Genomic DNA, 16,138 nt, shown 5'->3' with positions numbered 1-16,138 from the left:
ATAGTCAGTATACAGTGCTATCACATTAAATGCACATTTGACTTACCTAAATTCAAAAACATATTTTGGAAGGAAGGAAGGGAGAGAGAGAAGAGGGGCATAACCACCATTTGTAATCAACTCGATCCCTGGTTCTTAGCTATATGATCTGATCTAATACTTGAGAAAAAAACAGGTTACACTAGAAATAGACATTATACACAAATCCATGTGTTCTGTTAACAAGTCATTAGTTGTTCCTGAAGAGAAATTTCTGATTACTCAATGTGTGGTTAACAGAGGTCAGATAACACTAAATCAAACATATTTGGAACCTAACCCCAATTAAAATGCAATTTCACTGTATTGTTAGGACAAAGAATGAAATAATAAATATTGACATCTATTCAACACTTACTAGGAGCCAAACACAACTATAGCAGCTTCAAATACATCATTCTGTCCAAAGTTCATAAAATTTGTGAGACAGTTGCATCTCCAATTTTACCACTGAAGAAAGCTGAGACACAGGGACAACCTCAAAACGTGGAACTTTCACTGTATTTTAATAAAATGTCGTTCCACTGCAATTCCCTAATGATTACTGGTATTGAGATATTTTTACATCACTAGGACTCTGTTTCCCCCCTGAAACTCTAATGTAAATACCACCCCTGTGTGAACATCTCCTCCTGCCCCAATGGCCCTTCTCCCAGAGAGATGTACACTGGGAAAGCCTGAACTGGTGTCCAGTTTTCAGTGTGCTCAGTAGCAACGTGGCAATGAAAGACAGGAGTGCAGGCATCCATGTGTTCCGAAAATGAGGCCTAACGCGGCACTTCAGAGTGGGATGGAAAAGGTTTGATTAGCCTGCCCTCTTCTCCCTCTTGTGTGTGCAGTCCAAAATAAAGACAAAAGAGAAGTCTAAGATGAAAGGATGAAATAAAATAAAACCACAGGCTGCCTTAGTTCTCAAAGATACGATTTCCAGTTTTTAAAATACCGTATGAGGCTCTATTTGAACCCCTGATACAGGTTCACTGGAAAATTGGTCACTTAAGTTAGGGAAAAAGCTTTTGTTTTGAGTGCCACATGCAGCCAGGTCACTGGTCAAATAAGTTAAACACACTATTGTCTGCTCCTTATGAATCGTTGTCGAATGTTGGCATGACTATTTTGATCACCTAATTAATACCAACTGGAAATTCTGCCTCCACAGAAATAAAATATTTGATGACCAAGGTAAAGTAATAAATGAAAACACAAGTGTTTCCTCTCCTTTCTTAATAGTAAAAGTAATTTTCTTTTCCTGAGGAGATAAATGAAACACCTGAATAACTGATATTTTAGCTACAACTAATAAAAGGGAAACAACTGACTCTTCAAATGTATATTTACATATGTAAACCAAGCATCAAAATAGCCTTCCACTATGCAGTTCAAATGGCTATTTCTATATGGATACAAAGGCTGAATGCATGCTTAGCAGTAATAATACAGAATCTCCCAACACAGCAGATACAAAATCTATCATCGTGTCACCCAGGTTCATGTCATTTTTCAAACACATCTATCATCAGACACTGATTTGCCTCACACAATGCTAGTATAAATTTAATTCTCACAGGAAATAAATTACAAAACCATGTAGACACATATCCAAAGGCTCGACCCCAGTTTTATTTGTTTCCAATAAAGCCTTTTGTATATACCCTACATGTATCTGTTCAAAAACAAAGTCAGTACTGTACCTGGTTATTTCTTCTTTCAGTTTACATGGATCTTCAGCATAGAACTTAATACCAAAATACAAAGTATATGGAGGTCCAGCTAAAATAAGAAATAGAAATTAACTATGGTTCATTTTATAGCCGAAGTAGCATTATAATATTACATAGCTACTAAGAATTTGACATAAGAAAACAAAATGGAAGAAGCAGAGTTCAGAACTATCAACAGTTAGGAGCTCAACTATGCATGAATGCATATGTATATGTGTGTATGTGTCCACAAGCAAACATAGACAACATGCTGGGTCAAATACACAAGAATGTCACTGTTTCTTTTATCTGGTTAGCAAGGTTGTACACAATTTTTTTTATTTCTATTTTCCCATTATTCACAATTTCTAATATATATAGTTTTTCATAACAAAAAAGGATATTGATAAACAAAATAAATTATTTAGAAAACCATCCATTGTTCACTTCAACTACCAAAATTTTTTTTCAACCTCTCTACAAAAAACCGGAAACAAACTCTTAGCAGCAGGTGGACAATTTAAGTCAACCCAACCACAGCACATACACATGATCTCAAGCAACTACTCAAACTGACAGAGAGTTCTTTACATGCTGATGTGGAAAAGATCACCAATCTACATTCCTGGGTGCAAAAATACGGTCCTTTTTGAGGAAAAGTAAAGTATTAGTTAATACATGTGTTTTTTTCCTGTGGAAATACATAAGAAATTATAATCAGTGGCAAATTTTGGAAGATGAGATTAGAAACTCTCTACTTTTAAACTGATTAGTTAGAATTTTCTCAATTATCAGTGGGGGCTATGTCATAGGATTCAGGACAATAATTGTTTCATTCTTAGATTCTTGTGAATATAAAAATATATTCTTACATGTGTAAGAGACATTTCTTGTCTCATACATTTAACACACACAGAAAAATTAAGTCTACAAACTATAAAAAATAATCAGAAACACAGCCTGGAATTGTACATAGACATACAAATATAAAATAAGTAATCAAACACTCACATTGTGCAGAAGGACCAAGGTCCCTTGGGTGCCAACCACAATATATTATGTTTTTACTAGAAATATTTCTGTGTCATAGGGTATAAATCTAATGTTCACTATTTTCAAAACTGCATACTTTCAAACTGTTCTCTAACTAAATCTAATGTGCTTTATTTTAAGAAAGATTATTTTGCTTGGTGCACCAACTGACGGTCACAGTTGCAATCTTTTTCTTCGACAAAAGGGCTCCCACACAAACAAATAAGAAAAGATGTCAAGCATGCATCCCAGTAAGGCTGTCATTCTGAATAACTGACAATAAGCCTGGTCTTTCTATTTTCATTTTTAACTGAGTAAATAAAATGACAAATTTAGAAACTGGCAAAAAATCAATCAGAACAAGTAACAAAGACATGTTTATAATATGCAAACTATGTTATTTATTATTATCATACACACATGTTTATGTTTGTAATAACCCATAGGCCTGTTCAAGCATACAGATGACAATCAAGGCCAGGGTCACTCCCCTCATCTGTGTCTTTCTGAGGAAGGTACTTCTTATGCTGGTGTTTTTTGAAAGCAAAATTTTTAAAACTTTGCTCTAATTTTTTATCCTTAGAGTTGATTATATGTTCTTAAAATTACTGATGTTTATATGTTTACTTAAGCACTATGTGTTTCTGACAAATAACACCTCTACCCCTAAACATAGATGTCAGGGAGGCAAGACTATTAAATATTTAGAAGAACCAGGAAGTCCACCCTTGGCTGCTCTGTCTATGTCAATCAAGCTCTGTGTTCCTGAGCAGATGGGCCTGCTTGTGCCCACAGGCAGCTGGGGTTGGCACCTAGGGGGCGGGGAGGCGCACAGATGCTGCTGAGACAGCACACAAAGGGAAGAGGCCTTCTCCAGACCACAGAGCTGCTTTCATTCTGTGGCACATGACAGATTACACTCTATTCACCAAGCACAGCTATGTGAAATGTGTTCAATAATGAGCATTTAAGCAGAACTTGGAAAAATACACAACAAAAACCAGTTTGACTTAATATTCTTAAAGGATTTTTGGCCCAAATAAGCCCATTCTCCACTCAAAAAGCCCCACATGAAGTGCCTTGTGTTCTAAATTAAGGCATCATTACTTTGAATTGAATTTGGTAATGTACAAAAATGTTTCATAAACACTTCATTCTCCACAACCACCTGGTAACAGATGCTGAGGAGTTCAGCAATTTGCCTTCCACCACAGTTTGCAAGTATTCAGTGTTCAGTGCTGTTTCGGCACTGTTCTACACAGCCTCTCAGGGAAACCAAACTTCTAAATCCTTTAGTGTGAGAAAATATTCTCAGATACATCACTGTTTGGTAGAGCGATCAAAGGGTAAGGAAATGTTCATTTTGGAACAAGATTATGGCTAGCCATATATTTTTTGGCTTCCTATTCTAACTGCAAAAATCAGGTGCTAGTGAAGCAAACAGCTTAATTATTATCTTAAATTCATGTCATTCCATACACTCAACATTAAAGAAACTGAAATGAATATTATTTTTCTTTAGCCAAAAAGTCAGGAGCCAGAAATTAGAATCCCCTAAATAAGTATCAAAGTAGTTCATGGAATTATATGTAAGTATTCTTCAGTGATATCATATTTCTACAATTGTAACAGAGTTTCATTCTTACTGCATATCCAACTTTTAACAGTATTAATATCTTTAGGACCAAAATTACTTTTTACTGTGATATTTAAAGAAATATTTTCTATCATGTAAATGGACATTTACAATGTGCCAAAGAACACTTAATAATGAAACTTAAAATAATTTCAATGTTTTTCTTTATAACCTCAATGAAAATCTCAACCTCTTCCTTATAAAAGAAATCTGCACATTTATTTTCAAATAATCATTCCTGAAATTTTTCTAATTTTCCAATTGGAATTCTAAAAATTGGTTCAAATGGGCTGGAGCTGTAATTTGTAAACTCTGGTGGCTCCTTCTATGATGGCGGAAAAGTAGAGAAACAAAAATGATGCTGATGTTGAGAGAATCAGGACTTATTTTGGGGGTGGGGGGGGTCTGCAGTTCCTGGCATCCAATTCATCTCCAAGGCCTATCTGTGTTCCTACTCAGATCTGTGAGCTATTTGCAACCAATGGGGAAAGAGTCATGAAAAGTACAGACTTGGAATGGGGACATAAGGCCAAAGAACCCAGTAGGTTCTGAGGGGCAACAATTCACACATTTAAACCAAATGTTCCAATGGGTACAGAGCTTCAGCATGGGAAGATGAAGAAAGTTTAGAGAAACAGCGCTGACAGCTACACAACAACGTGAATGCACTTACTGCCACTGCATTGTACTTAAAAAATGGTAAAAATTTTATATTTTGTTATGCCTATTTTAAAATTTAAAAAAATTTTAAAGGGCTATTCTGTTGTATACTTAAGCAATCTGTGTGTGTTTATAAATACAAAATGAGCTATTGAAATTATATTAAGATTAAAGAATATATATACTTATTTGTACTGAGTATCCTAGTAATATCCACATTGATAAATCCAAAAGCTAACCCCTGAAAATGGATTGTAGCTCTCTGAAGCCACAGTAATTTTTCAGGTCACAAGGACACCCCTTAATTAAAACCACTCCATAACCTCTCATCTTGCTTTCAAAATCAATGCCTCTCTGCCTTTTCTATACTAAGGCCAAATTTTAACGACAAGCATATAGAAAAATCGCAGAAAAAAAATTGAGGGAAGATGTACCCCTAGGAGAAATTCAATACAGCATTAGGATCTACTCAGAGTTTGATTAAACTAAAATTGCAGACAGCTTAGCAATGCAACATGGGAATACCCCATTTCTATACTCTGGTACTTGAACACTAGTACTCACCTCGACAGGACTAACACCCATTTCTGCACCCAACAAACCACAGACCTTACATCAAGCCACCCCCTCAACAAAGTTAAAATTAAATACCTACTGTTGATCAGTTCTTTGTGTTCGGCAAGGGTTTTTGCAGGATCCAGCCAATACTGTGTGAGGTAGAAAAGGGTAATTATAGAATTAGTTGCTTTTCATTGGCCTTTACTTCAAGAATATTTGCAAAATGCCATTTAAGTGACATTTAAATACTTGCTAAGTAAAACACTTCATTTATCATATATGTACATGAACATACATGAGAGCTTTCTGCAACTGAAACATTAAAGGAAAAGAAAAATGATGCTGAGGTCAAGGGAGAGGCAGAGGAGAGAGGTAGAGCTCGCTGGGCCCTTGGCTGAATTATTATCTTAATTATAAAGCCACTAAACCAAGATGCTTGCAAGTGGGTTTCTTACTACTATTCGTGGGGAAACAAAAGCCATGCAGAATGCCCTCCAAGTGTCTTTCCAAAGTCCCCATCGCAATCCCCTTAGAGTCACCCTCCTCCCAAAATGCCCCCAACCTCTTCACTTCCAGTCCTATCCCCTACACGTGCTGCTCTACGTGTTAAGAAAAAGCAAATTAAATCAAACCATCCTTAAAGATGCAGGCGAGCAGCTCTGTACAGTGGCTGAGGACCTGAATCCCAGAGCAAGAACATGGGGATGCCATTCAGGATCTCCTCATCATCACTGTGCAGCGGGGACAAGTAACTGGACATTCTGAACTTTCCTTACAGAGTTTCTATACTGATTAAATAAGTTACTTCACAGAAAGCCTTTAGAACAGCCCGGGGCTCACACTAAGTATATGTATCACATGCTAGGGATGATTATTATTAAGGTACAGGGTCATTTTTTATAATTGCTGTTAGCTGGTTTAAGGTACTTGCTTATTAATTCAAATTAATCTTTAATGAATTGAATTTCAAGCAGGAGTGGGAAAATTCTGGGACCTGGGAAAAGGCTTTCCTTTAAATTTCACCTTTGTGAAATAAGATCACTGAAAGAGAGAGAAGATTCAAGCCTCTAGCCTCATCTCTCCGTCTGCAGGGAGAAGCTACAGAAGCACAGATAAGGCACCAGGAGATCTCACATAAGCACAGAGGGAAAGATGCCGCCGAGGGCTGCCCTGGAGGACCTACAGGGAAGCAGAGATGGAGCTTCCCACCCCCCGCCACACACACACACTGTTCTAGACAAATCCAAGAGGCCCTAAGGCCAAGCTGCCCCGTTCCGTTTCCTCATGTTCCTAAACGAAGAAAGGAGGCAGGAGCTGGCCCACCTGAACTACCTCGTCCCCAACACTCTCGGGCTTGCCCTGCTAAGAGCATTCACATCTCTCCTGTCACTCCTGGAACAAGAATCAGGGGCTGCAAGAGAAGTCCAAGAGAGCCCACCTGCCAGATTCCTGTTTCCTTCCCCTTGGCTGAGGGAAGAAATGCCTTATATAACAGGCAGAGTAATTATAAGTAATAGTTATAATATTTCATACAACACCCTTGCCTTTTATCTCCACACTAAGTGTGTGTCATACTCATTTTATTACATACTAAACTCTATTTGTGCATACAATGTCTTCACTATCTGTCACTCATATGGTAGCTTCAAGTTTCCAAGTATTTTACAAAGGAAAGTAACCAATATACACAAGTGGAACAACTTAAAATATAATTCTCATTATTCTGGTATTGATCATTTCTCATTTCTTTAAAGGTCTACAAGCATTCATTTTTCAAACAGAAAAGATTTGAGGCAGAGGCTGTAATCAGTGAAGTGCTTTTGGATCCCACGATAACTGAAGATGTGACTTTGAAATTAAAATAGTGATTCATAGGGAAACCGTGGCTCATCCAAGTAGACCAAAACCAATCCAAATGTTAAGCTGTGTGTTGGACAAAGAGCACACCCATTCCTCTGTGTAAGAATTCTTCCCACAAAATGAAAACATTAGGTAGATGGACTGTTTCTTGTCATTCATGTTAAATAAAATGATTTGATTAATGCAATATTTCTCAAAGAGGGAGAAACCAAAGAAAACAAACATAAATTCCCACTAACACTTGTATTAAGCTTCTATTGCTGCATAATAAATGACTGCAAAGTTAGAGGCTTAAAACAACACCCATTTATCATCTCTGAGTTCGATAAGTCAGTGGGTCCCTTTGCTCTGGGTTTCATAAGGCTGAGATCAAAACCCCAGTGGGCTGGGGTCTGAGACGGTTGTTGATCTGGGGGACTTTTCCACAAGAGAAGCCCAGATGTCAAAGCACTTAGAATATTGATCTCAATTTTTGGTCTTACACATCACTTATATATGAGGACTCAATAAGTGCTACAGCAAGAAAGGAGAAAAGGGGCAGGGCCTCTGCTCCAACCTTGTCTCTGTCTAATCTTGTCTTGAAACTAGTAATGAACAAATTGGAGGAAAGCTTTTTAATTTCTCTAACATCATCACTCCAATGTAACAAACTTTACAAATTTTTTTATGCATTTGTCTTTGGTAATAAAATTTTTTAAATTTGTAATTAAATTTAAATGGGTTCATCAAAACAAAAACTATACATATAAGTAGGGTAATATATGATGTTTTAAAATGTGTATACATTCTGTCATGTTTTTGTCATTTGTTTGTTTTATTTTCCTGTCTCCAGAGTGTTTGCCAATCAAAATTCAGCTAAAGAAAACAGAAAGGAAGCTCTTTAAGTGGAATAACAAAGACTCAATAACATATCTTAAAAATGTCACATTAATGGGGCTGGGTTGTAGCTCAGTGGTAGAGTGCTCACCTCGCATGTGGAGGGCACAGGGTTTGATCCTGAGCACTACATAAAAAATACAGTAAAGGCATTGTGTCCATCTACAACTAAAAAAATTTCTTTTAAATGTCACATTAGTAATGATCTATACAATTCTAAAATAAATCACTCCCCATGAGAATGACTAAATTTATGAGGTAAACATCATATTAAGCAAAATAAGCCAAATTCAGGAAATCAAGGTTTGCATGTTTTCTCTGGTATTGAAAGCTAAAAAGGCTAGAAAAGCAGGCGAGGGTATCTTATAAAAATCCAAAGGAGACCGGTAGAGGAAAGGGACCAGTGAGAGGGAAAGGGGGAAATCCTAGGGAATGATATTGACCAAATTATATTGTTAAATTGTGTGGCTATATGAATATGTAACAATGAATCCCATCATTGTGTATAATTATAATGCACCAATAAGAAATATGGAAAATAATTCACAAAGCAAAAAAATGTAATGAAGATCCTGAGATGAGTTAGAAATCATAATTCTGCAGCAAGAAAAAGAAGAGACAAGATTCAAAGGCCATTCAATCAACTCACTGCACATTAGATATGCTAAGCATTAATCCAAAGCTTGCCATGGCACAAATGGTATTTGATCAAAATGGAAACCAGGGGTTACAGAGGTCAGACAATGATAAATGCTCCAGAACACAAATAATAAACACAACCTACCAGGTTTCATAAGCCAACATCTTGAAATGCAAAACCCATGTATGTTCAACCAAGGGAAAGATATGACCTTGGAACTAAAGCAGCCACACTATGACAGCACTTGTCACCACTCATTATCAACAAGCAATCAAACATAGCACATGTCAGATCACAATGAGACACATCGGGATGCTGCTCTGTAATCTAAGAGGAAAAAGGGCTCAAGAATTTGCCAATGAAAACAGCACCCCACTTTTAAGGGCTACATCCAGAATACTGGGAACAAAGTGCCAATATTCTAGAGGCAGGCTCTAATCCTGGGGTGTCCTTTATTTATTCATTTAACATATATAGACATTCCCTATACTTGTTCTTTATACATCACGTCAGACAATGTCCTGGGGAGTACAAGAACACAAAACAATGAACAATACCCGTCCCTAACATCACGGCACTTACAGCAGAGAGGGAGATGCATAGACATATAATTATAATATAAGGTAGTTAAGTGAGATAATAATGTGTATATGACATATAATGCAAGATAATAAAAATAATATACAAAGAAAATCAACTCTGCAGGGTGGGTATATGAAGGCTTTGCTGAACAGAAAACCACTAAATAGTGTGTTTGTGGAGGAAAAAAAAAAACCTTCCTCAAAATAAATAACGGAGAAAAGAACCTTATTTTGTAAGAAATGTGTCTATCAGCTCAACTGCTCTTAAAGCAAATGAGTCAATTTTTTAAGTGACAACATCTAAATGTAATACTCCACATCCTCTGCAAACAAAATCAGTGCTGCCCAAATAGCTAACAAATACTCAGCTTAAAAAAAAAAAAAATCAACATTCATGGAGAATGCTGTGGTTTGACTATGATTTGTCTCCTCCAAAATTCATATTGCAACTTGGTTCCCAATGTAATGATACTGAGAAGGGATGGATTCTTTAAGAGGTGATTAGGTCACAGGGGGCACTGTCCTCATAAATGGATTAATGCTGTTCTCCAGGGACTGGATTATTTACCACAAGAGTGGGTTGTTAAGACCATCCCTTCTGCTTTGTCTTTTCTTCTCAGGTCCACCTGCCCACCATGTTTTAACATATACAAGACCCTCACCAGATGTAGCTGCCAAATTTGGACTTTTAGTTTCTAGAAGTATGAGCCAAAATAAACCTCTATCCTTTATAAATTACCCAGTCTCAGGTGTTCAGTTATAGCAACAAAAATAGACTAAGAGAACTTACAGAAAGAAAAATCACCTATCCATACTTTCCACCTGCCCACAGTGAAAGGAAAGAGAAACATCAATCCAGCTGTAAAAATGTGGTACTGGCCACACTCCTGTTGTGGCTTTTCTGAATGGTACTTGGGTGCACAGCTGTCTTAACTGCCCAGGTGAGTATGAGGAGAAACACATGTATTCATATTGTCCCTCTCAACATTCAACCTGTTCATTTTCTAGGAAAGTTACTTTTCCCCTTGACACTGCTCTCCATCTGAAACTTACATCCTGTTGTTTGTAGTTCACACATTGCATGAGAATCTATTTTGTAGGAAGATAATAATCAACCAAGACAGACCCGGGTCTCTCATGCATACTTCATATAGTCTGCTACCAACATAGGAGAGAGTTAATATACCATCTCCCAAATACTCAGTCACTAAGGAGTCAGGACCACAATCCTCTCTGGCTCTTATTCTTTCCCAGGATGGGAGAGGCAAGCAGTTAGGTAACCTTACTGCATCAATCCTGTCAATTTTAATAACAGCACTGATGTAACCTGGAGAGAAATGACAGGCCCTTCGGACAATGACAGTCTTGGCTAAACTGCCCTGGGCTTCCTTCATTCACCTTGGCTGATAATGTCTCAATTTCATCAATTTCCTAGGTAACAGTCTCAGAATTAGATCTTTAAACACTAATGCTGTCCAGTAAATCAATAGCCTAACCTTGAAAAGATCTGTATTAAATCCAGGGTACAACCTCCCATATTCCAACTGTTCTTTTTAGAGTCTCCTAGAGTTCTAAAAGTAGAATAAATCCTCCAAAGTCTTAAGAAAACAGACAGAATAAAATAATAAAAGCCTTGCTGCATCTTATTTCACACTGGGTATAATACTGATTCTCCTTTAGAAAATCCAAGAATGCTATGTTTATACTTAATAATATTTTCTGTAAGCCAAAGAAAAGGCCTTAAAACACACTGTAGTTTTTTTGTTTTGTTTTGTTTTTTCAATATAGCAAAACAACCTCTTGATCTGGGGAGTAAAAATAGAGATGGTCATTTTTCAGGGACTAGAGCACAAAGATTTCAAAAAATGACAAAATAGGTCTCTCTTGGGAGTTTTAAGACTTCATATAATTCACACGTATGTTCCAAGAAATCCAGGATTGTGATGACAGCTATTTGTGCTTTTCCCAGCCCTCCTGTAAAGAGCTCTCAGGTCCTCTAAGCAACATTAACAGGATGTGGTCTTAATTTGCTCCATGCTATGAATCACAAAAGCCTAAGGACCGCCAGTAAAACTACCATAACCAAACTCTCTCCGTAGAGAAAAAAACCAAGGGCCTGTTGTTGGAAGCAGAGGGAATTGTAACTGGGCACCATTTTTCAGCAAAAGTGAATTGCAATGAGTCACCATAGGCCTCTGGACTGTGGCACCACTCTTAGGGCTAAAGAAATAACAAGAGCAATGACTAATATTAAATTACCTTGTGCCAGGCACTATTGAAGATTTCACATTTATTTCTTCTTTAATCCTCTTAATATCTTGATGATGCAGAAACTATTAAAAACTATTTTAATTACTTAAAATGAAGAAATAAACACTGAGTAAACAATTTGCCCCAAAGTATAGAAAAACATCCACAGAACTGAATTCCTTTCATCTTATGCCCGGGCCAAGGTAATCTCTAGATTACTATCTGAACCACAATGTATAACTTCGATTTCAAAATTATCATTCTCAACTACCAATTCTTCTTTCCCAGCTTCTTTCCTCTAGTATTCTAACTCCCGAGGACATCCGATTCAGTGATCCTACTAGTGTTTCATTGTTCCTACAGTTGCCCCCCACCCACGCCATGACTTCCCTCATTTATCTATTGCAATCATTCACTTGCAATTGTCCTCATTTCCCTTGCACATCCTTCCCTCCACGATGTCCATGAGGACAGGGAGAGACCACACATGGTTAACTTAAACTCCCTCCCTTTCCTGTGCAGGAACCCAAGGGCTACACACAACTGAAAGCTCAATCATTCACTCATCAGTAATCCAAGGGAACCCTTGGAATCACCCAGAATTCTACTATGTTGTACCATCTTACTTGCCTAAATAACTCCTTGACACTTTCTCCTCTCTTCTTAAGCCTCCAGCATCTCACTCTCAGCTGAAGATCTCAGTTATTTCACTGAGGACAGGCCTATGCATTCTCAGCCACACACCAATCTGTCTGCCTCTGTGCTATATCCTGTCCTCTCTCACACTACTGTGGAGGAACAGTCCATGCTCCACTTAAGTGCATCCAATTATCTGCTCATTCCCATACCACCACCATTTCCCTTTCTGAAAAATCATTCCTGGCTGAATTCATGCCTTTTTCAAAATAAAAAAAATTTTTTTTTTTTTTTTTTGGTACTAGGGATTGAACCCAGAGGGGCTTCCACTGAACCACATCCCCAACCCTTTTAATTTGGAGAAAGGGTTTTACTAAGTTGCTGAGGCTGGCCTCGATCTTGTGATCCTCTAGCCTCAACCTCCCAAGTTGCTGGGATAACTGCATGGGCCACGGCATCTGGTCAAAATAAAAAGCTTTCTGACTCCTATATCTTCCCATTTTATTTTCACATTTTAAAAGGACTATCTGGAAAACAAAAGTTGTTTTATGTTATCTCTCTCTCATCTTCTCCTGAATTCACTTTAACACAGGTTGAGTATCCCTTATCCAAAATGCATTTTTTCAGGTTTTTTAATGCTCCATATAGATAGTGAAAGATCTTGAGAATGGGACCCAGGTCTAAACATAAAATCCATTTATGTTTTATACACATTTTATATACATATAGATAATTTAATACAATAGTTTAGTTTTGTGCACTTAACAGAAAATGTGCACGTTGAACCTTCAGAAAGTAAAGGTGTCACTAGTGCCACCACCCATGTGAACAACCCCTGGATGTCTAGCATCTCCATAATTCCCCACCCTGAATTTATATGCTATCAATAAACAATCATTTCTCACACTTATTTATAAATAATTGACAGCCAACAATATTACGCTTCATTAATAGAGTGAAAAATTAATGTGTTTGTGGTAACCAAACAGCACAGAAGTATCACCAGAATATTGCAACGACCCTCTTGTTGTGACAGAAACAGAGTCTTCACCCTCTTCCCTAAATGTTTGTTACACGCTTCAAGGCAGCCCTTCCCCCTTGCTTCTCCCTCTTACTTCACTGCTCATACTTTCACCACCACCTTAGCTAGTTGTTCTTCATCTCCTAACCAGGAAAGGCCAGACTACCCAGGCTCACACTTCACACTGAAGCCCAAAGCTGTGAACACCAGTTATATACTGACAACTACCAGATTTATAGCCAAACCAGAATCTTCCCCTAAATCCAACTATTTATTTGACATCTCCACTTAGACGTCAATTAGAATCTTAAATCTTGTATATCCAAAAGGATATGGATGATTCCACTTCCCCAAAAAACAAATCAATGAAAAAAAAAACTTGTTCTCCTGCCATCTTCCCCACCCAAGTAAATGGTACAAAACTCTTCTGTTAGCTCTGAGCATCCATCTGCAAATCTTGTTGGCTCTATGTTCAAAACAGAAACAATATGAAAAATTCTCTCCAATTCCGTGTCAAGCAGCCATTGCCTTCACCTATATTTCTCAAACTCCTTTAATGGTATCCTTGTTTCTACCTTTGCTGTTAGAGGAATTCTTTTAAAGCATGAATCAGATCTGTTCACTTTTCAGGCCAACATCCTCTATTAGTTTCCTTATGGTCAAATTCCCTTTGTTGACCAAAAAGGCCTGTGATTTGACCCCACTCCCTTCACTTTCCACTCAATGTTTTTTGGATAAGGCACCAAGAAGGACCTTAAGGAGAGTATCAGCAGAAGCTGGAGGGCTCTGAAGGAGGCTCTCTGCAAAGGCTTAAAGAAAAGCAAAGAGAAAGCTACTGGAAACAGGAAGAAAGGGAACCTTATGGAGGGGCAGAAAGTTTAGAGATGCTGTTGCCAGTGGCAACATGGAAAATAAAAAATGTACCTAATGGACTGGATGATCCAGATAAGGAGATTTCCAAGCAGACTGGTGAATGTGCCGATTGGCTTCATTTTGCTGCCTATAATGAAATGCAAGAGAGAGATAAGCTTAAAAAATGTTAAAATATAAAAGAGCCAGGACTTACTGGGTTTGGAAATAAACTTTCTCATTCTTTGTCTTATCAGAAGGCAAATGGTGTTATAATTAAGACATGACTTCCAGGCAAAGATTGAATCCAGTATGCTGTCAGCAAAACTTGAGGCAATGGTTTAAAAAAAAAAAAAAAACTTTTTGTAATGCTCAAAAAGATTTAATATGATGTTTCATAGACCCTTTCAAAATAACAAAAAAGTTCCCCTAAAAATCCTAAGGGCTTTTTTCCTCAATAGTCTTATAGGGAATCCAAGGTATATAAAAGAGTTTATTTCAAAGCAATTTGTGTTTCCTTTGTTAACAAAGTAGATTAAAAATTGATTCATAAGAAATCCACAGTTTTTTAAGAGAATTTTCCTGCTTGGGCTGGGAGGGGGAAAAAAAAACAGACATTACAGACTGAAAAGAAGCGAGAAACCTCTGAACTCCCCAATCTTCATTGGCAAAAAGCAGAATGAAAAATAAAGAAAAGTCAGTAAATAGAACCAAGAGGCCCAAGTGCAGAGCCAGGCATCACAATGAAACAAATTCTAGCCAGTAAGACCAAGCCCTAATCAAAGAAATGGCTACATGAGTCTGGATAAATTTCCAAACTCAAATTATGCAAATATTATTTGTCAACTTAAAAAAACTAAAACAACTCCATTAGTTAGTTAGAAATGTTTGTGCCAGGTATCCTATGCTTATCACCAGTATTGCTGCTTGTGAAGTAGAGCCATATAGCTTTCTCACTGTCTTAATTCATAATTCAAGAGGAACTGTACTCAAGGAGTTGGAGTTGAACTTAAAAGTACCCAGAGTCTTATTTGATGAGATTCTAGACTTCAAGTGTGAATCCAATGTCATAATAAAGAAGATGATGGGCGGCATGAGTGCATTTTATGTGTTGGAAGAATACAAATATTTTTTGACCAGAGAAAAGACTCTCATGCTTTAAAACATATCTTCATAACTGTTGATGCTACTCCTATCAAAAGGTGTAATGTCATATTTCCTCTCATTACATGCAGGCTGACCTATTTCAAAGCAACAGAAGTAACACTGTCTGACTCTTGAGACTTGATTCATAAAAGGTGATACTGATAGGTAACAGACTTGAGTAGTGGGAACATGAGGTTAAGGGATAATTCTACAAACTGAGATTACTGTGCTCACCCCTACACGCTTTCTTTTAAAAAGCAATTTACTGGAGACCATTCTGACCCTGCCTGGCTTAAGTCAATAGGATATGCTACACTTCTCAGCAAGCAACCTATTATCTGCAGGAGAAAAGTAGACCCAAAGACTCCTACCTGTCGATAAGAACACAAGTCACCCTGAAAGGGGGTACTTTCGTGACCTTTACACACATTCCAGGATGCAGGGAGATAGGATAATTAGAAGCAAAGTCCCCTAACCATAAAATATGTAGGAACAATTCCAATTAGAACCTGTCAGTGTAGGCCAAGGTGACCCAGAGGATCTTTAGCATGTCATTATAACAGTAAAATCTCCCCTCCAAGGGGTAAGACCATAGCAGCCAGAACTTGAAAGTCCAATGCAATCCTGCTATCAGTCAGAAGAGATGGATGTGGA

At 37.5% G+C, this 16,138-nt stretch overlaps 1 protein-coding gene across 3 annotated transcripts in view; it reads right to left on the bottom strand.

Annotated features, from left to right (window-relative positions):
• Epb41l4a (erythrocyte membrane protein band 4.1 like 4A) overlaps window positions 1-16,138 on the bottom strand; it is a 226,531-nt gene that overhangs the window by 102,802 nt on the left and 107,591 nt on the right. For 2 of the 3 annotated variants that reach the window (XM_076856923.2, XM_076856924.2), the window contains 2 exons: window positions 5,723-5,774; window positions 1,731-1,809 (listed from right to left, as the gene is read on the bottom strand). The exons of the other annotated variant lie outside the window; for it this stretch is intronic. In XM_076856923.2, coding sequence (XP_076713038.2) covers window positions 1,731-1,809; window positions 5,723-5,774 — 131 coding nt within the window. The remainder of the gene's footprint in view (window positions 1-1,730; window positions 1,810-5,722; window positions 5,775-16,138) is intronic. 3 annotated transcript variants of the gene reach the window in all.

Source organism: Callospermophilus lateralis, chromosome 5 (genome assembly GCF_048772815.1).
Source record: "Callospermophilus lateralis isolate mCalLat2 chromosome 5, mCalLat2.hap1, whole genome shotgun sequence".
NCBI classification, from domain to species: Eukaryota; Metazoa; Chordata; class Mammalia; order Rodentia; family Sciuridae; genus Callospermophilus; species Callospermophilus lateralis.
The sequence above is the reverse complement of the archived record's forward strand: the minus strand, read 5'-3'. Positions and strand labels throughout refer to the sequence as shown.